This window comes from Lingula anatina, chromosome 1 (assembly GCF_051362555.1).
Source record: "Lingula anatina isolate TDL-2025a chromosome 1, LinAna3.0, whole genome shotgun sequence".
Taxonomy (NCBI): domain Eukaryota; kingdom Metazoa; phylum Brachiopoda; class Lingulata; order Lingulida; family Lingulidae; genus Lingula; species Lingula anatina.
The window spans coordinates 5,102,298-5,128,038 of NC_141767.1; the positions used below are offsets into that span (position 1 = coordinate 5,102,298).

At 36.0% G+C, this 25,741-nt stretch overlaps 3 protein-coding genes across 4 annotated transcripts; 2 read left to right on the forward strand and 1 right to left on the reverse strand.

Annotated features, from left to right (window-relative positions):
* Nucleotides 1-608: 608 nt before the first annotated feature.
* LOC106175679 (putative transmembrane protein 244) lies at nucleotides 609-4,696 on the reverse strand. Of its 2 annotated transcripts, XM_086999107.1 has the most exons (7): nucleotides 4,534-4,696; nucleotides 4,071-4,180; nucleotides 3,327-3,412; nucleotides 2,947-3,038; nucleotides 2,653-2,778; nucleotides 2,287-2,331; nucleotides 609-1,691 (listed from the first exon to the last, which is right to left on the reverse strand). In XM_086999107.1, the coding sequence occupies exons 2-7, from the start codon at nucleotides 4,089-4,091 to the stop codon at nucleotides 1,603-1,605; spliced, it is 459 nt and encodes a 152-aa protein (XP_086855233.1). In that variant the 5' UTR covers nucleotides 4,092-4,180; nucleotides 4,534-4,696; the 3' UTR covers nucleotides 609-1,602. The 2 variants fall into 2 exon arrangements, with proteins under 2 accessions (XP_086855233.1, XP_013413246.2); XM_013557792.2 differs by lacking the exon at nucleotides 4,534-4,696 and having other exon boundaries at nucleotides 4,071-4,355.
* On the forward strand, nucleotides 4,557-18,603 carry LOC106175678 (ATPase family AAA domain-containing protein 2). The gene is made up of 24 exons (XM_013557791.2): nucleotides 4,557-4,727; nucleotides 6,886-7,016; nucleotides 7,309-7,349; nucleotides 7,643-7,887; nucleotides 8,069-8,222; nucleotides 8,559-8,687; nucleotides 8,930-9,038; nucleotides 9,188-9,431; nucleotides 9,669-9,810; nucleotides 10,185-10,333; nucleotides 10,630-10,878; nucleotides 11,120-11,210; nucleotides 11,477-11,791; nucleotides 12,101-12,260; nucleotides 12,555-12,741; nucleotides 12,986-13,171; nucleotides 13,616-13,751; nucleotides 13,978-14,174; nucleotides 14,399-14,558; nucleotides 14,914-15,036; nucleotides 15,281-16,095; nucleotides 16,293-16,365; nucleotides 16,572-16,813; nucleotides 17,294-18,603. The coding sequence occupies exons 1-24, from the start codon at nucleotides 4,623-4,625 to the stop codon at nucleotides 17,324-17,326; spliced, it is 4,416 nt and encodes a 1,471-aa protein (XP_013413245.2). The 5' UTR covers nucleotides 4,557-4,622; the 3' UTR covers nucleotides 17,327-18,603.
* Nucleotides 18,604-18,802: 199 nt separating this feature from the next.
* LOC106175672 (protein tolkin) lies at nucleotides 18,803-25,098 on the forward strand. Its single transcript, XM_013557775.2, has 7 exons — nucleotides 18,803-19,291; nucleotides 21,112-21,251; nucleotides 22,027-22,288; nucleotides 22,522-22,667; nucleotides 23,010-23,265; nucleotides 23,456-23,586; nucleotides 23,796-25,098. The coding sequence occupies exons 1-7, from the start codon at nucleotides 19,114-19,116 to the stop codon at nucleotides 24,123-24,125; spliced, it is 1,443 nt and encodes a 480-aa protein (XP_013413229.2). The 5' UTR covers nucleotides 18,803-19,113; the 3' UTR covers nucleotides 24,126-25,098.
* Nucleotides 25,099-25,741: the final 643 nt, after the last annotated feature.

A 25,741-nucleotide genomic window follows, 5' to 3' on the forward strand; every position in this document is an offset into this window, starting at 1 on the left:
ACTACCTGCATGGCAAATCCAACACAAACTTTTTTTCAGTATGCAGTGAAATGTGACGATTAAAGGAACGGGAAACGAGGGAACGCCATCGGCGCCCTACTGGTGAACAGCAACATGGTAAGTATGCTAATAACTAGTCTACCTGAATAATTAAACAGTTGTGATAAAAATTTGGAACGCCTTTGGCACCCCTACTGGAAATAACCCATTTTGTTAGAAAAGCGAAAGCGCCCGTCTTAGACGTGTGTACGTATTTGGTATATTTGAAGATTCAACAAAACTGTAAATAAATTTAGCTTTATTAATTATATTAATTGGGGGTGGATAGTTTTTGGAGGAGGGGTAGGGGAGAGAATTCCGGGTGAGCCAGCAGAGGCTGTGCCTATAATTTACGCATACAAAACCTTTCAAACCCGACTTAAATTGCTAGAGAAAAAGGAAATGATGATGCAACACAATGTCTTGGACACAGACCCAAATAATTCTCAGAAATATCACACTATATATAATGAACTCATTTTTCATGCTCAATCTTACAGATGCAATCTGTTCTGAAAATTGACTGGAGCATTGGTTCATAAGGAATTGGAGATGCAGTCAACTATGTATTGAGAAGTGTAATATGAAATACTTTATTTCTGCAAATGATGCAAGATGAGGTGTTCAAAAAATAAGAAAACTTTAATTTACAAATGAAAATGATTTTGAAAAAATAATGATTTTAAATGACACATTATAATGAACTTAAATTCAGTATCTATCTTTTTCCAGCTTTTATGGTTTATAAATATGTATAAAATTGTAAAATTATAATGGGTTTTGTATTGTTTGCACACATAAACACTGGTCTCATTAAACCTATAATACAAATCTACATTAAACATTTATTGTCAACATGTCCTACTATCCTACTATACTGGATCCTAGATGCGTCCAATTATTTTAAAGTTAATTACAAATCCTAATATTAAACCCATAAAATCAAAGAAAATATAACTGGAAGCTGTCTGACACAACCTTATAAAATGTACAATTGTATTTTGCCATAATTAAATCATATATTGCAAACAGGACTAATCTGAAGCACTCCCTTCACTTATACTTGTTTGGACATCATTGCACTATGGTTTCTCTAGCACAATTTGGGTTTGTTCTCATTGTCCACATGGTCACAGCTAACACATCCACACGATTATCTTATTTTGGAGATCTTAGGTAAATAAATTCCTTGGCACAAATCACAAGAAGTGCATGTGTTCTACAGTTTAAGGCATACCATGGAAACAGTAGAGGAGATTGTAAATCACACAGAAACAAAGGGTTTATCTATTAAATGATATGGCACCACAATCCCACTTCCAAATAAAATAAAATTATGCAGTTGTCACCTTGGTTTTCTTAAATAGCTTGGCAAAAATGCACTACTTGACAGTAAGTTGATGACAGTCAAATGGTTTTACTAAGTTTCTATTTACCATGGCTCATATTTGATTAACCAATCAATATGTACCCCTAACACAGATGAGAAAATACACTCAATATCAATGACCTTTGAAGAGATTTTCCTGGGCACAGAATTGCTAAGGGTCTCTGTCTTAACTGTTACTGAGGTGAAACTTTATTCTGCTCCCGGTGTCTTCGGCAGTAACAGATCATTTCTCCAAAACAGGTCATGAGAAGGGCTCCACTAACTGCAATGAACAGCAACTGTGTAAGTTGTATTTAATTTTTGCTTTCAAATGTAATTTTTCACATTTAGCCTGACCTTAGTTTCTTCAAATTGATAAATATATTGCATGTGTTCATATGGCAAAATTCCTCAAGACAGTAAAATAATTTGTTACAATTGAATAAGATGGAAAATGTTGTGAAAAAAAAAAAACAGTTACATGCCATCATTGTGAGTTACAGGCAATTTTTTAATAAAAAAAAAAAAAAAAAAAGAGCTATAGGTTTAAAAAGATGAGGATGAATCCCAAGTATGTACTGACTAAAAGTTTGATATAAATATAGATTAGAGTACAAAAAGAAAAAATAACCTTGTGAGGCAGACATTTACGTCTCAGTCTTTGCTAATACAAATTCCAATAATCATGAACGTATGCATGGTGGGAGTTGTACCAAATCCAGTGTACCACCCAGAAAAAGGCTGCAGGTGCAATGTATTGTAGGCAAACAATACATATAAAGATAAAGAAATTTACTCACCAAAAATTAAGCAATAGATAATTATATGTACCACAATGAATAGCAAAGTTTTTAAGTGTCAATAAAATCAGTACTCACCTATGCAAACCCACCAGGACCAGTTTAAAGGAAAGTTCAACATAACTGTGTAAAAAGTGAAAAAGAAATGGATGGAATAAGAGCAAGCATTTCTACTCCTTTTCACTCTAGAATGTTATATTCAATTGGATTTATTCAATTAATAAAATTGCAGTGACACTGAACCATCTCTCCCCAAAAATGAGGTTATTGTATTGTGTTATTAAGTGACTGTTATTGCACTATGTAGGGAACAAGGGGCAATTTCTATGAAAAAACATAAACAAACCCAAAAAACTTTATGTCACTGATGTTCCATATAATTTCCAATGTGTGTGTGTGTGTGTGTGTGTGTGTGTGTGAGTGAAAGAGAAAATTCCCACTTACCTAGACAACTTAATCCAAAATGTAGCACCAGTGTTGTCAATGCATAATCCCACATCCTACTATGTATAAATATAGCATAACCAAATGTAGAGATAAAGAAGGTAGCTTCCATTGAAATGAAATTTGCTGAAAAAGAAAGTATGTTCGTTAATCAAATGAAATCATAATTCAGGGCAATTTACTGATGGATTTCAGAAACTCAGTTTCCATTTTAAATAACTGACAAATATTTGACTTGCATTTGTCAATTACTGAAATAAATAAAACATTTATACAAGGTTTTGTTATACCTACCCATCTCCCTTTTTGTATAAAAGGCACAACACTTTTCTAACTGTATCCATGTTTGAAAATCAAATGGTGATTTAGGATCAAATGCTGGAAGTCTGAAATCAAGTAATTCAATCAATTTTTAACTATAATTCATTCAGTTATGATACAAAGGGTCCTTCATGCATATACCCTAACATATCTGCTAGAAGACATATCCATGGCATTCAAAGAGATGAAATTACCAGTAAAAAATTTATTTTTTCCACCACTTCGCTGCAGCGCTTGAGCAGCAAATCTTTTATCTGCTGCTGAGTCCAGCCAACATATTCTGCAAAAAGCATGGGCATGTGCAACCCCTATATACACAATGAAAACACACTAAACAATAAATGTGAACTTACTTGAAAGCACCAAAGCAGATTGTTGAAACCATGTAGTATACTCCATAAAAGACAAGAATACATCGTATCACGTTAAATAATATTTCCTGAAATAAACAAAAGCTCAGTAATGACAGGTGTACAGACTCGGATTGATTTATTTATATAACCTTCATAAAAAAGGTACAATCATTGACATAGACAGCCAGCTACAGTACTGAGGGTAGGAAATACTTTCCTGTTCCGCATGATTGGCCTTATTTTTCGAGCGTGATGCGTTATTTGAGCCCAATATTCTGCGTGAAACGTGATTCAGGAATTCTTGGTGATTGATCTGAATATATCTATGTTATTGGGGATTGGGCTGCTTTTAATTCTTGGTGATTGGTGATTAAGGGGGTATTCCCTTCCCTCACTACTGGTACTAGTACATTGTAAAACAACAAAAATGTGAATGTGAACAAAACAAACTGAACTTGCCAAAATAAGCCTCGGGTTCCAATTTGGATATAAAATTGTGAATAATGTTTTTTTTGTGTTTACTCGCGTCAGGAATCGTTTTCTTTAGTATATATTGCGTCTATATTGCGCATTTTAATGTTTAGTGCGAGATACACCGTACTGTTTTACTTCTAGTGTAAACAATGCAGCACAGTCAACGACATGATTAGGATGGTTCTGGTCATAGTCAGTAACTAATTTTCAGATTCCACATCTCGTTTTCCATTCCACAATGAACTTTAAAATAGATATACGATAACTTACCAGTGATGATAAGGTTGCCATTTGAATGTCATGTTTGTTTTCACTTCAATTACTTCCGCACATGCTCAGTTTTACTTCCGTGTAAATACGAAGCTGAACCAAGGAGATCACTAGAATTATAAAAAAGAAGCTATTTTTGTTTTGTTTGCGATCGTATTCATATGAAAGGCTAAAAAATGTTGACTGGAGGCTATATGGTCCAATTTTATGGCTTTCATAAATCTTTTCTTTGTCTTCTTGAAAATTTTTGGGTTGGCGGATTTTTGAAGTTATTTCCCGCGATATTTTATCGAACTCTCCTGTCTACTTAATGACCTAGATTCATGCGCGCTAAAAAGGGTCACGTGTAATTTTACATAAATATACGTGGATTTTTCACTAAGAAGACTTTAAATAACATTTCATATGAGTGATTTATCTGATGGATACAACGATTCTAGGAAGCGACAAAAACGTACATTACCCTCGGTCTAATTGTTTGGTGTAGGTATATCCGTCTGGTGAGTTCTACGGTTCGTACAGTTTGTGGAGAATTTCTTTCACCGCTCCAAAATGGTGAAAACTCGGCATAGTTTGGAAACGGACGAAGACCCACCGGATTCATTTTTGACTATAGGGACGAGAAGGACACGTGATCGGAATGTTCAAAACTACAAGGTAAGCAGATCAGTATATCAGGAAGAAATTTCCTACGTGTCCTTTGTATTAATCCGGCAGACATGTTGTTGACAATCATTTCCCTCCCAAACTTCTAAGTTTTGACCAGACCCAGCAGGGACGTTAAGTTGCTAATTTTTGTCCAAAGTCTTTTTAATATGCGGGATATGGTGTTTATGCTATGTTGCACAAAATGGCTAATATTCTGATCATCCAAATAGTTCTGTGTAAAATGCTTACATAAAATGATAATCTGCTCCAGGCACCAAAAAAATTCAAAATCAGAAATAAGTTTCTTTTGATAACATATTGTTGAAATATCAAATGTTAAGACAAAATAAATACATCTTTTTTGAAAACTGTCCACATCATGTCACTAAGAGAACAGATATCCCTGCTCTGAGCATTTTAGGGGCAATATGTGTGCGTTGGGGGGGGAGGGGGGGAGGTCCATAGTGTTAGTTTTCATTCAAGGGATTTTGACACACTGAATCCAATTCTTTGAACAGATAATGGAAAATTTTGTCTGATTTTCTTTGCCAAATTGCTGTTGTTCAACACCAACCATAACTACTTGTCATTTTTTTAATAAGTTTAGAAAATTGACATTAAAAAAATTAATAAAAACAAGCCACGTGTTCTTCTAACAGTATTATGTATGATTGTCAATTACTAGTTTAAATTTGGCAAAGTTACGTCATCTGCATTCAAGCAGCAAGTTTCACATGTAAACTCAATTTTATGTAAGTGCATTTGTCTTATTTTAGACTTTTCATAACATCCATATTCAATAATATCATCATCACCATCGGCATTTTTCCGTACCCTGTTGCTTAAGTATTAAGGTTTATGATTGTTTGATAAGGCATGGAATCAAAACATTAAACAATTTTTTGACAATTTTTAATCTCATTTTGTAAAAAATAATAGTTTTCTGATACTAAATACCTCTGAAATGATAGAAATTGAACTGCTGTTTTTAGACTGATATACTCTAAATAAAAATGTCCAGAATTTTTTTAATCTTTGGTTTTATTTAGTTTTATTTGTATAAGTGATACTTATGATTGAAAAAAAATTCCATGAATTTTTAGATGGGAATGGTGTTAGATATTTATTTAATTTTTTTATGAAAATTTTCTTTGACCTTTTCAAAATAAATATGAGGAGAAAATGATGTAAAATATAAATTCCTTTCTGGTGGTCTGGTTTTGAATGACACGCCTCTTTCTGTGTCCAACCTACTTGTATAATCACCAGACTTTCTATTTTCTTCTCAATGCTGGAGGAGGTGTGTTAATTTGATTGCATTCAGCAAAGGTTCCCGCTGAGCTGCAACAATCTGCAAAGAATGACAGTCTGGGGTAGCGCTAGCAATTTTTTTTCGCTTAGTCAAATCATCACTTTTTTGTCAATTTCTTATGAAAATAGTTTTAATTTGACTAAAATTTTCCAAATCAAGTCCTTTTTGTTTAGCAAAATTAAGTCAGTTTTAGCAATTGGCTAAATTGGCGGGTGCTAGCGCTACCCCAGACAGTGTTATTGGGAATGTGCCTAAAGACTATACTAAACAATTTAAAACACATTACAAAGAACTGTACTTCACATTTACAAATGGCAGCACATTGACACCGAGACTGTAATACAATACACATCACAAAACAACCTGCTTGGCAATATGATACATCATGCAATGCTGCTCAGTAAGGCATGGTATATAATATTAAACATTACACAGAGAATATTATTCTGAGATATATAATATAAAACATGACATCATATGTGAAAGTACACTGCTATACACAGGACTGCATGTGGTAGAGTGCAGTGCAATATACTTCATGATATTCATACTGAACATATACAATGTATTGTTGGAAAAATAATTATATCAGATGAGTTGTTATTAAAACCAAAAAGGAGCAAGATGTGACCTATTCAAAGCCAATGAATAAATTAAAGTATTTAGTTATTATTATTTTTATTTATTTTCACTATTATTTTCATTGCTCTCATTGTTTTATGTGATAATGATAATAATTATTATAATTACTGTTATTGAATGTGGGAAAAGCATCTGATTACAGAGAAAAGTTAAAAATGCAGGTAATATAATATAACAGATACAAGATTATGATTTAGTATTTCTAAATTTTAGGAATATGACAGTGATGAAAGTGGAATAGTGAACTTCTCTCCTCAGTCAAAAAGACAGCAGCAACAGGAACACATAGATAATGATGTGCTTACAGAGGAAACTGATACCTTGAAGAGTAGAAGACAGACAAGGTAGGATCTTAATCTACACACCTAATATATTATTTATGGAAGAGAGAACTTGTTGCCAAAAAAGGCCATTCCCAAAAAAAAAAACAAAACGAATGGGTCTCATCAACGTCCTCCTTTGTAGAAATAAGTTAACAGTTATTGAAATGATATAAAAAAAGTGTTACACAAAATGTGGCATTGACATGATGCATAGAGTCACTTTCTGTTGAATGACCCACTGGAGAAATAAATATAAAGAATTGTTTTGATAATCATACTATAATTCCATTTCCATAACTATTTCTCATTTTAGGAAAACTTCTCATGCTCTGGAAGATGATGACTTTATCTCAGGTATGTAAAGCTGTTGCAAAGCTGTTGCTAAAAAAATCAATGAAAAGAAATGGCAGCATTTCAGAAATTTAACAATACTAAGTTTATTTTGAGTAGCAAAATAGAAGTGCGTCCATGTAAAAACTGTTGCATGTCACTGTTTAGTAAGGGGATATATGTCAATTTCATGGAGTGGAATATTTCATGTAGGAGCTGGATCTTGTATGACAATACTATATGCATGACATCATGAAATAATATGAAATGTGTCAATGTTCTGAGTTAATAGAGATGTCTGGAACTTATATATTTAGGGACACGCTCTAGAAGGAGCACACAAGGTTCTGCTGTGAAAAATGAGCTTACTTTACTCAATGGAGATTATGATGGTGTTCGGAGAAGTGGTAGACGGCGCAAATTAGTCTGTGAAAATTTCAACGAAAGCTTGATGGCAGCTACTAGTTTTATTGCTAGTGTGGCTGAACAGAGCAGAGAAGATGAAAACAGAAAGAAAAGGAGAAGGAATGAAGTTGAGCCAGAAGTTGCCGAGGAAGAAGGGGTCAGTAAAATATTGTTTTAAACAAAAATGAATTAATCTGTGCTCAGATTAAGTCATCCATTTTCTATTCATTAAAAGTGGAAAGTTTGTTACAATTTTTTTTTTTCATTATCTGAATTGCTGGTAGTAATGATTTTTAATGTGATTTAAAAATATCATGCTGTGTTATTTTCCAATGCAGGAATATTCTGACATCTATAGTCGAGTTAAGCGTCAGCGCAAGCAGGTAAAGCGTGATATGTATGGAATCCCTATCCATGAAGATGATGATGATGATGGGAAATCAGAGGAAGAAGAAGAGTCAAGTAGTAGTAGTGATGATGAGGAATCTGATGGTAAGCTTGCATTCATCAGCTGGCACCCATAAAAATTTTAATTGAATTCCATAATGTTTGCAAGCAAGTTCTTTTTGGAAAAATGTTTGGGACAAAATTTATTTTACTGAAAATATTAGTAATTGACAAAAATGCAAATGTAAATTTGAGGAATTGAAATGATCACCATGAACTGAACTGCATTCTGCTTGGTAGGTCAATGTCTTGATTTAAAAAGCAGTGACAACAAGATGCTGTTGTATGACAAAATATATATTTTTTGACTGTTTAAGAGATGAGCAAATTTTGATGAACATTGTTAGAAATATTGTAAAGAATCTGTTTTCTAATCCACAGATGAGGAGGAAGGAGAAAATAATGCAAATAATGAGAAAGACACACAAAAAGAGCAAAGAACAACACGAAGATCATATTTTCTCAGGGAACATAAACCAAGAACAATGTTCTTTGAAGCTGGAAACACAGGTTTGAGGACTTTACCCTTTTTCTACATCCTTAAATGAAATGTTATATTACACATTCATTCCTTTAACTATTTGAACAGGGTAGAAGGAATTTTAATGGCCACAACTATTTGAACAGGGTTGAAATAATTTTGATGGCCACATAAAGTTATTTCATTTTTTCCTTAAATTCACATAGATCTACTTTGAAAACTGTTTTCTTTTTGAAAGGAGTATAATGATTATATAAAAAAACTTTTGCAGAACCTTTGAAAAGAAAAAAGAACAAGTTCAGAGATATAACCCCACCAAGGAGGAAGTTTAGGCCAAAAACCTACAAGTCGCCAGCTCACCGCAGTCCAAGGTTCAAAAGGTAATGAAACTTTTTAGTCGCACTTAATATTATGATTTGCAATGTATTATCAGTATCATTGAAATTTTTAAGTGATACTCCATAATGTAATTGAAGTTATTTAACAAAAAATTTAATTTGAATCATTAAATCAATGTTTTTTTTTACAGGAAAAGAGCAGCTTTTCACGACAATTCGTCTACCTCAAGCTCATCATCTTCTTCCTCTGCTGGTGACAGCAGTGACGATGAGCGAAGATTTGAGCGTCGTAAGGCTAAGAGCATGACCAAAGCGAGACAGAGGTGCCTGCCGATGAACTTTGGCCCAGAAGATGTAGGGCAGGGGGCGATACGGGATCGTATGAAAATTGGTGCCAGTCTGGCAGATGTTGATCCTATGAATATTGACAGATCAGTAAGTTTGTTAAATTATCAGTTATTTTCATAGTTTTAATGAACTGGGCAATGAAGATCAGTCTGGTGTTAAAGGCTTCTCTTAATATGTAAATATTCTTATGATTAGTTAAAACTTTTAAGAGTAGATATTTAAGGAGAGGTGAGAAAAATTTTTTTTTCAATCCAGAAGCTTATTTATTTGTATGAAGGCAGATGGTGGCCAGTTAAAATAATAAAACAACTTTTTATTTACTAGATCACATTTGACAGTGTGGGAGGCCTGGGCAAGCATGTTCAAGCATTAAAAGAAATGGTGGTCTTTCCACTCCTTTATCCAGAGGTATTTGAAAGGTTCAAGATAGCACCTCCACGGGGAGTTCTGTTTTATGGACCACCTGGTAAGAATACTGCAGTAAAAATCTTCATGATAACTGTAATGATAATAGTCATGGTTTTATTCTTTGTTTAAAAAATGCATCTCATTTTCATCTCTGTTTTAGATTACATTTAATTTAAAACATGCAAACTATGTAAAACATTTTGAAGAATAATTTATAATACTTTTGATTGTTATTAAGATCTTTCCTCAAAACCATTTATTTTTGGATATCCTAATAAAAATATAATAGTGCATCAATGCTTGAATACTTGTAAATATTCTGAATTAAAATGTTTTCCTTCCTCAGCTTTAAAGCAGTTGTTATTTAGAAACAGCAACAAGTTTTACTCTAATCATATAAAAGCTTAAAGCACAGTGTGTATTTTATTTTAGGAACTGGAAAGACTTTAGTTGCCAGGGCCTTGGCCAATGAGTGTAGCCAAGGGGACAGAAGAGTCGCCTTCTTTATGAGAAAAGGTGCTGACTGTCTTAGCAAATGGGTGGGAGAGTCTGAACGACAGTTACGTTTGCTGTTTGACCAGGTTGGTACTTTTTTAAACTATTACTGTATTTAAAGATGTACATCACTTGTTACACCCTCTTTAAAAAAAGGAATGACTTTTCTCCAATGTTTTAATGCTTTTTTCGTCAATCATCAAGGTATGACTTATCCAAAACTGTAGTGAAAATTGTTATCTATTAATCCTATTTTCTTTAATCAATTTTCTAAATTTTTACTTTCTCTCACAATGGAGATAGCAGCTGGCAAATTGCACTCTTAAAATTATGATGATTTGAATCAGTTCTTGAAGGTATACGTGTTTACTTATCTTTCCAGGCCTACCAAGTTCGCCCTTCCATAATTTTCTTTGATGAAATAGATGGTTTGGCACCAGTGAGGTCAAGCAGGCAGGACCAGATCCACAGTTCTATAGTGTCCACCTTATTGGCCTTGATGGACGGACTGGACAGCAGAGGGGAGATAGTGGTCATTGGGGCTACCAACAGAATAGACAGTATTGATCCAGCCTTGAGGAGACCTGGGAGATTTGACCGGGAGTTTAATTTTCCGTTGCCTTCTTTAGAGGTAAATTTATAAGCTTTTTAAGACCTTTCTTTTCAAAGTATTTTAAGTGTCTTCACTTTTTATAAGACAAGAAAGAATATATAGATAAGATATGTGCCAATATCATAGTTAGTGCTTTTTATGTCATGTAAGGTGCTTTAAGATGCCATCATTTACAGAAAAAATGTTTTCAGTTATTTGCACTCTTTTTAGCAATTTTACTTATAAGAATACAAGTTATGTTGAAAACTATTCACCCTAGGCAAGAACACAGATACTGAAGATTCACACAAAGGAATGGAGTCCGAAATTGGCCACACCCTTCGTGGAAGAACTTGCTGCAAATTGTGTTGGTGAGTTACTTTAAGGATGACATTTCTTCAGTATGGGCTCTTTTTCTCTTTCTCATAATGTATGAATATATGTACTGTGAAATAAAATAAAAATGATAATATGGCTGTTCTTTATGATTTTGCCCCTTTGCCTTACCGATATAAGCACTAGTTAAAACTTCTTAAGACCAAAATATCAAAGTTCTTCCTATTTGATCCTTTCGTTTTACATGCAGTTATCCTCAATAATTCAATATTAACAGTTGACACCATACTTAACCTTCCAGGTTACTGTGGAGCAGATTTGAAGGCACTTTGCACAGAGGCTGCTCTGTTTGCTCTCCGCAGACGATACCCTCAGATCTACACCTCTAAGGAGAAACTTCAGCTGGACATCGCCTCCATCATGATCACTGCCAAAGATTTCCACCAAGCTATGCAACGAATTGTCCCAGCTGCACAGAGAGCCGTCACTTCCCCAGGGCGTGCCCTCAGCCTCACTGTCAGACCACTCCTGCAGAAACTGTTTGATCAGGCACTGGAGGCACTGGGGTTTATGTTTCCCACAGATCTGGCCAAAATGAACAGTTTGGAAGATCAGGGTGAGTTTTATAAACTATAAATTAGAAGTAAATAAAATCTTGATGGAAGTATTGAGATATACTCTCATTTAAAAGATAGGTTGTGAGAAGAATGAAAAAGGAATCTGAAATTCACAGAGATGAGTTACACAGATTGATTTTGATGTGTTGGAGGTTTTGAATTTCTAAAAAAAAGTATGATCTTAAGAAAAGTACATCATATTAAATTATTATCAAAAAATCTCAAAATAATTCAAAGTTATGACCTGCTAACAATTTTATGAACTTAACTATGCAACTGAATTGATACATTGTTGTTTTTTGAACCAGCCACAACATCATCTGATGTACCGTCCAGTGAGAGTAATGACATGGTGAGTGATGAAGATGAAGATGACATGTGTATATATGAGTCCACAAAGCAGGGAAGATGGAGGAAAAAGAGCCCAGCAATAACAAGCCCACAAGGACCTTTCCTAAATTTTGCAAGGTGTGTTAATTTAAGTGAAATGGAAATGAGGAATTTTTTTGTATTTACATAATTTTGTAACTTTTGCTGCAATGGTAAAATAAATATTGCCATTTGATAAAATTTTAAGATCCAAACTTAAACATTTGAAGCTGTTCATTTTGTAAGAGAGCATATAAAAAAAGAAAATATCTTTGTTGAATCCCAAAATGATTGATCACTTACAAAGCCGAGAACAGCAACTCACCAATTTGACTGCTTCACGATTTATTTTTATTCGAACATTTATCAAAATGTACACCATGTTGTCTTTAGCGCTGCCTACCAGAGGCCCTCTACACACAGACCCAGACTTCTGCTGGCTGGAGGTGAAGGTCAAGGTCAGAGTTCCCATCTAGCTCCAGCAATATTACACCACTTTGAGAGAATGCCAGTCCACGTGTTAGACCTACCGTCTCTGTTTGCAGTCAGTGCTAAGACTCCTGAAGAATCTTGTGCTCAGGTGACTGCCTGCTTTTCTTTAGAATATTTGAATCATTGATTGTACTGTTATGAATCTGTGAATTTTAGTGACTGTTTGATGTTTGCTTCTTGTTTTTTGATCATAATACTTATTAAAATTCAGTGATATAAATTACATGTGATGATTTTAATAGTTCCTTAGTTGCATTATTTATGCACTTGCATTTCCCATTTAATCCAGTTTCAAATGTTGCTCATGTTCCTGTTAAACTTTTATTTCTCAGGTCTTCCTGGAGGCGCGTCGCACCAGCCCCAGCATAATCTACGTTCCTCACATCAACCAGTGGTGGGAGGTGATGCATGAAACCCTCAGGGCAACCTTCATCACCATGTTAAATGATCTCGTACCCATGGCACCCATCCTACTGCTGGCCACCAGTGACTTAAAATACACAGAGCTTCCAGTGCAGGTAGACTCAGGGGTTAAGATTTGCATATACACATATGCATGCACACACACACACACGAATATTATGATGAATGTATACACGTACAAATGTATACGCACATGTAATAGGCAGGGTTCCGAAATCCTGTGAAGGCTTATGATTTGTGTTTGCTTAGATCCCATTCCCATAGATTTAAGATCGATCTATCCCTGTGGGGAGTCTCACTAGATTGCTGTCAGCTTAGCCGGCTTAAATGTCTGTCCCGCCTACTAAAAGCTGAAAGGGGGTAATTAACTATGGTGCGCGCTCGTCTGACTGCAATTTAGCGTGAACCCCCAGGGAGGTAGGTCGATCTAAATCTTAATCTCTGGATCGATCTAAATCTCTGGGAATACACCCTTAGATTGACATTCAGTTCATATTTGTGCCATGCCTCTTGTGTTACATTCTGTTGTTTAATTCCAGGTCCAGTTTCTCTTCTCTGCAAATTCCAGACAAGTTGTTCAGATGTCAAATCCTGGTGAAACTGAAAGAAGGGAATTCTTTGAGGATTTATTTCTCAACCAGGCTTGTAAACCACCAACAAGAAAGGTTCAAGCAGGTCAGAATCTATTTTTGAAAAACTGAAATGGAAACATATTTGACAGATTAACCCTTCATGTACCTAAATAAATAATACATCATTTTATATCAATAGCAATATATTTTGTGAAGAGTCAAAAGCAGTAAGTTTTGAATATTATTTTTATTACAGAATTGTACCATGTATTGCTTTACAGCATATTTTGTATAGAAGTAGATAAATGGAGTATCATGGCTTCTTTCAGCTCTGAGAGCTTTAGAAGTGTTACCCAAGGCCCCTCCCCCTGAGCCCAGAAAGCTGACAGAGAGAGAGTTGAAGAAATTATATGACCAGGAGGAGAGCACCATGAGAGAGCTCAGGTTGTTCCTCAGAGATGTCCTCAACAAATTGTCAAGGGACAGGAAATTCCAGATTTTTGCCAAACCAGTTGATGAGGAAGAAGTAAGTTAAATTTTACTTGGATCTCTTTGAAATGGAAAATGTTCACCTTAAACATGTAGGTTGTTTATTAGAAATAATGTTCAAGAACTGGAATATGTACAGTTTTCTTATGCTCCTATTTATTGTTAATTTAAAATGGTGAGGTCTTGATCAGTTATGTTTAACGTATTCAATACCTGTCAGTGGAAAATATCTAATGATGCTTTCATTTCTTCTCTTCACAGGTTCCAGATTATTACACCATCATCAAGACTCCCATGGACCTGTCTATGATGATGCGTAAGATTGATCTTCATCATTACCAAACAGTTCAGGAATTCCTGGATGACTTTGATCTCATCTGTAGGAATGCCTTGGAGTATAACCCAGAGACTGACCCTGCTGGTAAGTGTGTGTTGTAACGCTGGCATTGATAGGACTAGCCATTACAGCCTTTGTTGTAATATATACTTTGATTCTGTGGATATCCCTGGTAAAAGTTTGTTGTGGCATTGATAAGACTCTCCGTAGCACCCTGTGTTGTTAAACTATCAATAAGACTATCCCTGTTGGAAATGTGTGTTGTAATCCTGGGATTGATAAAACTGTTGCATTTGTTAAGTTCAGAGGGAATGTACGTAGGTACAGTGATATATTTAAGTATGACAAATTTTAACAACCTTTTATTATTTACTATTTTGACAAATAAATTAATTAAAACGGCTGCTTCACATTTACTTGATAGTGGTTTACTTTCCAGGCAGAGCCATTCGTCACAGAGGTTGTGCACTGAGAGATACAGCACACGCTATAGTAGACACAGAACTGGACCAGGAGTTTGAACAGCAGTGTCAGGAGATAAAGGCATCTAGGGAAAGAAGAGGTAAGTTTCTTATTGCCTTTGCACCATTTTCTTTTCTTTTCAAAACTGAGGCATTTGGTTACGTATTTTATATTCTGTGACCTTGTATTATGGAACATGTGTTCAAAGTTGTGATTTTTTTTAGGTTAAAGTCATCAGTTATAAATGCTGATAGGTTACTATAATGTAATAGATAAAGAATTCTTATAAGAGGGAAATGTATTTCTTTAGTTTCAATGTTAAAATTGTGTTAATATCCTTTCAGGAGAGATGGCCAACAGAAATGCTCCCAGTTACTACCACACCCGCGTCAATCCTCCCCAGGGCGTGGGCATCCCCCCAGACTATCCCACACGCTACAGCCGCAGGGTCAGAGGCATGGACGCGGGGCACCTGTCTGATGTAGAATTAAACAGTAACCCAGTATCTCAGGAAGGAGTAGGGGAGGATGGCAAGGCTAGGGCAGGAAAGGGTGATGATACTACCTCAGAGCCACTGGGCAGTGTGGTACCTTTCCAATCCACACCATCAGGTGATAGCAATACAACAACTCCTGTTGAACCAACCAGCAACATTACCTCTACCTCAAAGGATGACTCTAAAGTAACACCCCATGCAAATGCATTGTCAGCAACCCCAGTCAGCTCCAAACGTATTTCATCCTCAGGATCCTACAAGAAGAACAAGAGTATCTGGTGCAGGCCAAGTAGACGGAAGCACCGTTATCATCACATGAGGAGGAAGATACAGGACTCCGCTGAGGACGTTGAGGAAGACCTGGAGGATATTAAGGAGGATACTCAAGAGCAGGAGATGGAACAAAGTAGGAGCAGTCCAGAGACCACACCCGAGGGACCAAAGGCCGAGGGAGATAATAACTCAGATGTTGATATGACTGAAGCCACAGAGGTCCGCAGGCAAAGTTCTAGGCTTCATGCTAAAGATGATGTTGTGAAAGAGTCGACGGATGTCCTTCCACCAGAGGTGGAAGTGTCCAAGACACCAGCAATAGAGCTGTTAAGCTGTAATGACAGTGGGTTTGGGAGTGCAGAGAGCAGGGACAGCACAGAGGGACCACTGGTGAGTTCTCAGTTAGACTTTCTTGGTACCTAACCTAAAGTTATCTAGAAAAAATTCCGATATGATTATGTGATTATACAGACATGTTTTTAAGCAGAAAAGATTCAACACCATAGATCTCTTGTATGATATATTCTTAATTGCACCATGAATGAAGTAGACTTCTGAGAAGTATGGTCCTCTCTATCTCTTTTTAGAAGCCAGAAAACCACACAACTACAGAAGCCAAATCAGACACGTGTGAAGAGATGAATGTTGATGACAAACAAGGTAAAAATTATGCTGTTATCACAGTCGGATTTATATTCCTGACATACTACTTGGGATAATTTTTTTTTCTTTTCAAGTAATTTTGTTGAATCATATAATGATAGTCACACACAAGAAACCAACAATTACATAAAATGTTCTACCAAGTTTTCCTGTGGTCAAAAAACATCTTTGTAACAAATTTTCTTATCTATGAATTTCATCAGAAACCTTGCCGTCCCTGCGGGTCACGCGGTCCCAACTGAAACAGAACCAGGCGGCAGTGGACATATTGGAGCACCCAGTGCCTCCACTAATAGTGGACAAGGACAGGCTTAGGTTCTTACTGGAGTTGACTGTCCAACTGACCCAGGGTCAGTGTGTGGAGAGTCTGGAGAGGCTGCACAGTATGCTGAGCCAGCTCATCTATAACCACAGGAAAGACTATGACAAGACCACGCTAACTGAGGTAAGATATGGTCAGTGTGTAAGATTATATATTTTATACATAGTTTGCTGAGCCAGTAACCACAGGAAAGACCATGCTAACTGAGGTGAGATATGATCAGTGTGTAAAGGAAATAAGGCATAGGCAGTGTGTAAGGATACATGTAAGGATCAGGATTTCCATCATTGCTAATGTTTAAAGAACCTGTCATAATTTTTTAGCACAGAACATGACTTATGAAATCATTTGCTGTATGGCACACTACATTTATATTTAGTGTTAATCTGCTAAGACTCCACCAAGATTATTAGACCCAGTGCTGACAATTATCAGCAGTTCTTTGCCAATCAACATACAGTATTTGTTCATATCCAGTCCTTGCCACTAGGCCACCGTTTTTCATTGGTCTGTGGAGACATGGAGGAGGTTGCCACAGTATGACCAGTTCTTGGTAAATGCTCAGTATTTAAAATAATTTTAAAAATTTAAAATTTATTTCAGAGAATGGAAACCATAGTCAAGTCAGCAGCATAACCCAGGGATCAACCAGAGGTCCAGATCACTTGATCTCAATAACCCAAGGCAAATAAATAAATAACTGAAACTTCAGGTATCAGGCTCCGCAGTATTATTAAATGTGATTGTCAGCTCAAACCTGATCTCCAGTAGAATTATTGGGCTCCCATTTTGTGAATTGTTTTTTGACAGATGTTTTACAGTTTTGTAAAATTTCTCGTCTTTGAATTTTTTGTATACACAGACACTAGAGACATTTGAGATGTCAGTTCTTTTAAAAAATGGCTAGAGAAGGAGAACAACAATTGCCCTTAGAGATTCAAAGGATATGTATAGATCAACTCAGGACCCTCATACAAGGGGAAATGTCAATTCAGATAACACCAGTGTGTTCAATATTACAGAATTCCAAAGGTTTTCATTAAAATGTAGGGGAAGTGTGTTGTTAATTTTTGTACTAAAAACTGATATATATGTGCACCCGATTTTTGTTTATTAGATTGGTGTAATGCCAACTTTTGTATTATGAAAATTTGATATACTTATCCAAATACTTCTGTTTTATTTCGACTTGGGGTTTGTTTGTGGTATGTTTTGTAAATGTGGACTTTAAATTTTTGTTTAGAATTAGATTCAAATAAGTTTTTGTTTAGAATTAGATCAATACAAATTTCTTGTATGTGTGGCAATATTCACCTTTAGCTCACTATGAGAAATGATAGATTTAATGTATATAAGATTTTTTTCTATGAATTGTTTTAAGTTATTGCCACATTTTTGCTCAATGAAGTTTGTGGCACTTTGTAACATAGATAGCACTTTCTATTTATTCTAATATATAACGACAAATTTATGGATTTATGTAAATATATCATTATTTTATTCAACTAATGTTAGTTTACATGAAAGATTTGATACATAACTTTATTCTGAATATGATGAACATGGGGGTGGATTTTGCACCATAAGTTTTGAGACTTTTTATTTATTTATTTATTGGTTTCTTTCTTTTTTTCTGTACGTCACTCTTAGCTGCTAGTACAAGCCCCTGAAGTGGTGAGCTGTAGAGATACAAAACTCAGGTTGAATCGACTAAATACACGTTTAAGTTATTAATATTTTGTATTGATGTGGTTGAAAAGATTACTCTCGTCTCCTTTTCTGTCATTTTTGAATTCGGGAAGCTGTGTAGACACGTTCTGGAGTCATTGAGCCATGCTGCGGCTCTTAACTTATACATTGCGTATGTGTCATCTTCTTATTGTAAATAAAGTGTTGAATTATTTTATCTTTAATTACTTAAAGAAATCGAGATTTTTTTAAAGCATCTTGAAAAAGACGAGGTTTTAAGGAGAAGAAAAAGTTGGGTTGAATGTGTTTGCCTGGATACAACACGCTACTATAATACAATATAAGTCCATCTTTATATGATGATGTGAGAGGCGTCACTTGTTGGGGCGTCTCTCTGGCTTCTTCTCACATTTACTCTACCTGTCTTTAATATTTTGCCCTGGTCAACCATAGATTGAAAAAAAAAACCCTTCAATTTATGGGTACCAAAGGGGTCACTGTCGCGAGTTTTTCTTTTTGATCTCATGACTATGCCTATAAATGTCTCTGGCGATGGGGCTTCCTTCGTCCCCTTACTGTCAGTTTTAATACGTTTTACCCGTAAACAACATTCCAGCCTCGTGATTAACTGCGTCCATCTCTTCAGAGTCTGCCTAGACATTCTGCGCACGGTTAAAAAAACTGAAATGCAGAAACGAACAGAAAAAAAACATTAACGTCTGCCCAAGCGTGGCATGACCAGTGGCATTAATAGTCACCATCATTTCAAACCGTGTGTAGGCGGTTTATTAGATCATATACTATATAAAAGCTATTTAAAGAAGAACCATCGCTGGACAAGTATTCCACGCCTGCAGCTGTTGAAGATGTACCAACTACTGATCTTGGCCACGGTTGCACTCTGTACTTCAGGTATGTTCTTAATCTTTGTTTAATGTTGAGGTTGCGCTTCCCTCTAAACTAAAGGATAGGCCGATACAATATTTTAACAGACTGCTAGCGAAATTTTCGGTCAGAGATGTTGGGTTGCGCAACCTAGCGGCACAGATCGGCATTTTAAGGCGCTGTCATAACTATTATTATTATTATTATTATTATTTGAGAAGCAGTGGGATTAACCACTAACATAAAAGAACTCTTACCTGGCATGCGCATTCTGAGAACGAAAAAAAAAGAAAATCCCTGTAAAACTGAGTTGCACATTATTTACTTATCTGAAGTCCACAACATTATATCATTAACCACGCAGCCAGTAGGAAGTTTTCATCAAGCCATTTCACTGCGAAGTTCGTTGGCTTCATGAAATCGTCATTGAATATTACGTTTCTTATATCTAAAAAAAGTTCTTTAATTTCTCGCTATTTAGTACAATACTATAACTTAAGTTTTGTCGTGCGCACGCATCACATACATAAATGCAATCGTTGAAAAAAAAAAAAAACCCAGTGGCTATAATCCTTCGAACACCAACAACTTCAACAAGCAATGTCGCGCAATTCGTAGGTACATAGATTTTTTTGTATGTGAAATATACAACGGTCTTGGAATGTCCAATGTAGTTTTCTTTGTTTGTTGCCAAAGAAAAGTTTATCTCTTCAATCCTCCATCATCTTTCAAACAATTTGTACGTGTGTATGAAATACGTGTAACGTAAATAGAATTTTGTCCACGATCAAAATGTCTATTTTTACTTTTTTGATATGAATAAAAAGTGTCCTTATGACTCTAAAGTGTGGTAGCTACTATTACTAAAGTTGATGACGCCAGAAAATATGTTAGAAAGAGTGTCAAAGACGAATTGACCCACGTGCCAATATTTCAGTATTTCAGTATTTGAAATTATTCAGATTTCTCTTTTGAGATTTCATTTTTGTCTGACAAAGAGGGGAAAGCACTAAGACATGGCGACTGCAGTTAAATGCTGCGCTAACCATTTTATTGGCCCATATTAGCCAATGCAAACATGATGGTATGAGGTCTTTCAATTGCTACTTTTAGAAATATCTGATAATATCCCATCATCTCTTGGAATGATATTTTTCATGGACACATTTTGCTATTTTTGCCTTCTTGTACATTTTTTTGTACTTTATAATTAAATAAATTCTTTTATAATTCCAAAAGTTCCAAAAATATTCGTATAAATATTTTTAATTCATGGTTTATTTTCGCCCACCTCCAGCTCTTTTTTTTATTTTTTATTTTACCGCTTGTTCAACACGTGCTGCCACCTATGTCGTTTATCATGCAGTGCCTGGTGTTGGTGGTCATTCACATTGATATGACCTGGCCATTGCGTGAGATAAACATATGTGTTTTCTTTTACATGTAACTCTCAGCGCACCTTGTTCTTAAATGTCGTTTATTATTACTCTTTACATCGTTCAAACTTTTTAGGCTTCATTTAACTGAATGACGTGACATTCTCTGAATATATAATGAAAACGTAATGAACATCTGGAAGTTACACTGTAGCAGATGCAATGTGGTCTAGAAGTGGAAATCTTGGAGTAACATATCGATCTTTGGACGTTTTGGTAATTGATTGTGGCCATGACGCCGCAAAAGTAAGACTGAATTCATTTTAAAAAGTTGTGTTGGACTATTTAACACCAAATCACACACATTCGTCAATGATCTGATCAGTATAACTATCAGCAGACAAAATTTAAAATTCTAAAAATATATCACTGACGGAAATTTTCAGATGAAAAAATTCCTTTAATTTACAGGCGGTAAAGTGCACATCAACGATGAAGCATGCGGAATTGGCAGACCCGCCGTTATTGAGAAGAATTCGGGTATGATTACATTTCCAAAATACAAGAGCAATCAAGACTGTGCGTGGAGGATAGTCGTTCCAGCAGGAAAGGTAGATATTAGGCCACAAACTGCAGCCTTGGATCGCACTGTTTATTATTATTTCTTCCTTTTATGCGCTGAAACTGCCAGGAAACGGGTTCAATATTGTCTAAGAGTTACTTGCTAAGACATAATACAACTTTTAATTTTAACTTAGATTGGGTATAAGGATGTCTTCGAATGGGAGTCAAGCCCATTGTCTCGCGTCTTAGGCTTCGTTCACATGAAAAATCTATTTTCTAAAAATCCATTTTCTATTCGTGGTATCTTGTGATCACGGTCCGTGCCCTGAATACCCCGCGGCGTAATTACTGGCAGCGCGAGCCAGTTACTTCCAAAGCTGTAATTAATTCTCGGCTGCGCTCGGAGTGATCACAAGATCCCGCGAATAGAAAATAGATTTTTAGAAAATAGAATTTTCATGTGAACGGAGTCTTAGCATAAAATATCGCGGAAGTTGGAGAGAGTAAGTTGGGAAATAATGGCATAATAACGAGTGCGGGGCTGCAACGAAAAAAACCTGACAGAATTTATCAATGGGTATTTTTCTGATTGCTTTTTCTTAACCATACGAATTTATTGTTTTGCATGTCACATTTGTATTCCTTTTTAAGACAACATTCCAGGCGCATAGAGTTTCATCCTTATCGCTGAAAAGTTAAGCTCACCAGATGCGGATTCTCGCACGTTTTCTAGTCTCGTAGGACGCGACGCAGTGCAGCCATCTTCATTCTTGTCTATCTCGGATAATTTCCATTGAAAAAAAATATTATTTTAATTTGCAGGTGGTACTGTTGACATTCGACAAGCTGTCCATTGAGGTACCTCGTGGCCAGAGTACCTGTGGTTATGACAGTCTGAACATCTATGATGGCGACAGTGCTACTGCCAAGAGATTGCAAACCATGTGCGGTTATTCTTCAGCCAGCTACCTGTCCAAGTTTAATATTACAAGTAGTGGACGTGAAGTGTTCCTTACTTTCAAGTCAGATGAAGGAGGAAACCGTGCTGGATTTATTGTCAATTTTAAAGCTATTGAGAAGCCAGGTAAAATGAAGTCGTCCAGCAACAACTAGTACCTCCTCGAATACAATAAATTTGTTTTATTTTTTTCAGTAATTTCTGAATTAAAAGATGTATTCATTTGTCTTACATAAAAATAAATACCTGCAGTGTAGAGCTTATTAAACCACTGATATAAACCATCTATAAAGATGTTCATGACATTTTGTAATCCCTTCCCACTAAAAAGATGTTTTCCGTACATGTGTTTTCAACAGCCCCGTCAGCCTGTAGTGGTGGAGTCACCCTTACCAAGCCGGGTGCCACGCTCGCCCCCCTGATGAGCTACCGTAAGGGGAAATTCTACGTGGGTTACAGGGATGATCTGGACTGCACTTGGACCATAACTGCGCCTTCTGATAACGTGAGTTTGCCAGTACTACAGTGATATTTCTGTTGATGATATTTACACAAGAAATATCCTTTTTTTCGGAGTTCTATACACACCTGTAATGAATGTTTTCACGGATATTTTAAATGATAAATCCAGGTATTCATTGCAATAAAAGATTACGAAAATGCAAAAATACCTCAATTGGGATTTTATTCTTTAAAAATTGTCGTATGTGCCGCCCTAGTATTGAAAAAGAAACGCAACAGAATTGCGCAAGGCAGCATTTTGCATATATGTGTATATATATATATACGTATTAAATACACCATTCATAGGAGGCATGGAAATAGCAGTTAGCTCTACGTGTTTCAGTACATTATTCTATACTCGGATCCCATGAACAAGTACAGACCAGACGAGAAATACATCGATATTGAAGACAGCAGTGACTGCAGCTTGGACGCACTGAGCGTCACCGAGGACGGCGTTTCTAAGAAGTACTGCGGTAAACGGACTCTTTTCTACGTCTCCAACGGCAACACTATCAAGGTTCACTTTGCCTCGGATGAATCCACAAATAAAAGAGGGTTTAAGTTAGGCTATGAATTTAAACCCAAAACAAAAGAAGGTAAAAGCGTCCGTCATTTTTAATGTTTTAAATATATTGACTTACATGTACATAATTTTCACTGCCATTCTTTGTACCTGAGAACTTTCACAGAAATATGGATGAAATGATAACATTTTTGTCAGTATTGGACTTTGAGACTATGACTTCACTGCTACTGTTTTTAATTGCTTTATCTTTATTTTGATAGAGGACCAGATGAAAGGCTGTGTAGCCCCTATGACCTTGACGGCGCCAGTTGTCTTAAATCCGTTCAAAGATATGAAAAATTACAGCAATGGCCTTGACTGCACTTGGGTTCTACAAGCCCCGCAAGGAAAGGTATATTACAATTTTCAATAAATAAATAAATAAATAAATAAATAAATAAATAAAAAGAGCGATAACTGCTAAATGATTTTCTACATTCACACACATTTCCATTTCTTTGTCGCCGCAGTCATACGTTGTGTTACTACATTACAATCAGTGGTACATTTTATTTATCATCAGTACTGCGTTATTTACTAAATATCAACTGTCTTTTATAGCAACTCAAACTCCTCCTGTCTGAGAGCAACATGCGACCAAAATACTTTTTAGTCATCGAAGAAAAGAGCCACGCCATATTTTTAGCAAATGAAGCCACCGTAACCCCTCAGACGATATTCTCATCCAGTTCGACCTTGACCGTCCAGTTTAAATCCGATGAAAAAAATACAGGACCCGGGTTTGTTCTCAGCGTCGACCTGTTGGACAAAGCCGTTGACAAACTTCAAGCAGACGACACCCAAGAAATGAAAGAAAAGAGTGATACAAATTCAGGTGCAATAGTTTTGATCCGAGAGCTAATTAATGTGTTAAAGAAAAAGGATTTTTAAGGTTCCCGTGTATCCTTAAAATAAAATTGTACACAAAAAATGATCCATTAGAGGCGCAGCAACGATAAGAATATAACGAAAACACTTAATTCCTGGCGATGAAATTTACTTTAATCTTTACAATATGACCGCTATTAATTTTGTGGTAAGAACCAGAATTGTTGAAAATAAATAAATAAAGAAATAAATGAAAATGTCATTTATGAATTGTTTGTCGTATGTTTTAAATGCTTTCTCTTGCTGTGAAAAGTAAACAATATCGAATGCTTAGCAACAGCACAGAGTTTGTGAAACTGTAAATGTATTCCATGTAACTCGGTGGTATCATGGATACTCTTGTTCCAGACACATCAGCTCTATCATGCGAAAATCGATTGCTAACGGCATATAAACGAATTGCGTCGCCCATCTAGATTTCTTAATTCCTCATGAATAGCAAAAACTGTACGACGCTGCTTGGAAAAAGCAAGGTGTCTTCATTGGAAAAAGTAGAATCTGATACTTCGGGGAACTTGAAGGCGCTCGTGTAACTGGGTGATTTGCGCGCAGACACACACAGAACGTCACATGTTTTGTAATATAACATTTGCCACGGGCACAGTCTGATGAAATCGTACACACTTTTCTTTGCGATTATTCCACATCGTTAATGGCTGCGGGCTACGGCGAGTAGGTTTGCGTAAATAGCGTGCGGATTCGACCATTTTACGATCACCGCAGGTCCACGTGCACCGAACAATGTCCGGACCGGAACTCTGCAATACCATCAGAGGTATTGCTACGGCCTATGAACTTACGATTTTTGAAATTTCGTCAAAATTTTTAGCCTAATAAAACCGTAGAAATAACAGAGAGATGAAGTTCAGAAATAGTATTCATGAAAAACTGTACAATCTAAGCCATTGTCAGAAGTCCGTTTTTTCGGACATCTATTCTTAACAAAGGAAAGCAAATAAAATATTTCAGCACGGTAGTTTTTCACTGTTTCATTATCTTATTCCCTGTCCATATCCATACAAGGAGGTCAATGACAACCACTTATGATAGCCCAAAGTCTCGCGACTTAGCTTAAAATCAAACGAGATATAGATTTGGAGGAGAATGGGATCAGAAATAATGACAGACAAGCAGTAAAGCTGACAAATATTATCCACGGATTTTTTTTCATTTTTTTCTCTTAAGTTCTATCACCACGTTTTGCGCACCATTTTCGTTTTGCTTTCTAAAAAAACCTTCCCAGCGCGTAGGGTTTCAGACGTATCGCTGAAAAAATAAACCCTGCCCTGCGCGGCTTCTCACACATTTTCTAGTGTCGTATAACGTCACGCGTGTGTAGACGGTTTCGTCGTAGGCTATCTCGGAATATTTCAATTTCTGCCACCATTACAGATAACTGCTTGTAGCATAAAACGCTACTGGAAAATCGTAACTGCGGGGTGTAGCTTGATAATGCTATCTGTTTATTATCAACGCTCGATCACTGTCACTTTACTCATTTTTACTGGTGACATTTTTGGACACATACGTATCTATAAATTGAAATATGATTTACAATACATACACGCATGCAGTTTCTTATGCGTTTTGTCAAGCAAAGATCAATCAAATACAAGTGC

What these genes read in the sequence shown, in the direction of transcription:
- LOC106175679 (XM_086999107.1), bottom strand. Translation starts at nt 4,091, where the DNA reads ATGGCAACCTTATCATCACTG. An exon ending in TTATACAAAAAGGGAGATGG is followed by an intron (nt 2,779 to 2,946) that starts GTAGGTATAACA and finishes TTTCTTTTTCAG; the next exon opens with CAAATTTCATTTCAATGGAA. An exon ending in GTCCTGGTGGGTTTGCATAG is followed by an intron (nt 1,692 to 2,286) that starts GTGAGTACTGAT and finishes TGTTCATTGCAG; the next exon opens with TTAGTGGAGCCCTTCTCATG.
- LOC106175678 (XM_013557791.2), top strand. Translation starts at nt 4,623, where the DNA reads ATGGTGAAAACTCGGCATAGTTTGGAAACGGACGAAGACCCACCGGAT. An exon ending in AAGAGTAGAAGACAGACAAG is followed by an intron (nt 7,017 to 7,308) that starts GTAGGATCTTAA and finishes TTCTCATTTTAG; the next exon opens with GAAAACTTCTCATGCTCTGG. An exon ending in TACGTTTGCTGTTTGACCAG is followed by an intron (nt 10,334 to 10,629) that starts GTTGGTACTTTT and finishes TTATCTTTCCAG; the next exon opens with GCCTACCAAGTTCGCCCTTC.
- LOC106175672 (XM_013557775.2), top strand. Translation starts at nt 19,114, where the DNA reads ATGACCAGTGGCATTAATAGTCACCATCATTTCAAACCGTGTGTAGGC. An exon ending in GGTTGCACTCTGTACTTCAG is followed by an intron (nt 19,292 to 21,111) that starts GTATGTTCTTAA and finishes TTTAATTTACAG; the next exon opens with GCGGTAAAGTGCACATCAAC. An exon ending in TAAACCCAAAACAAAAGAAG is followed by an intron (nt 23,266 to 23,455) that starts GTAAAAGCGTCC and finishes TTATTTTGATAG; the next exon opens with AGGACCAGATGAAAGGCTGT.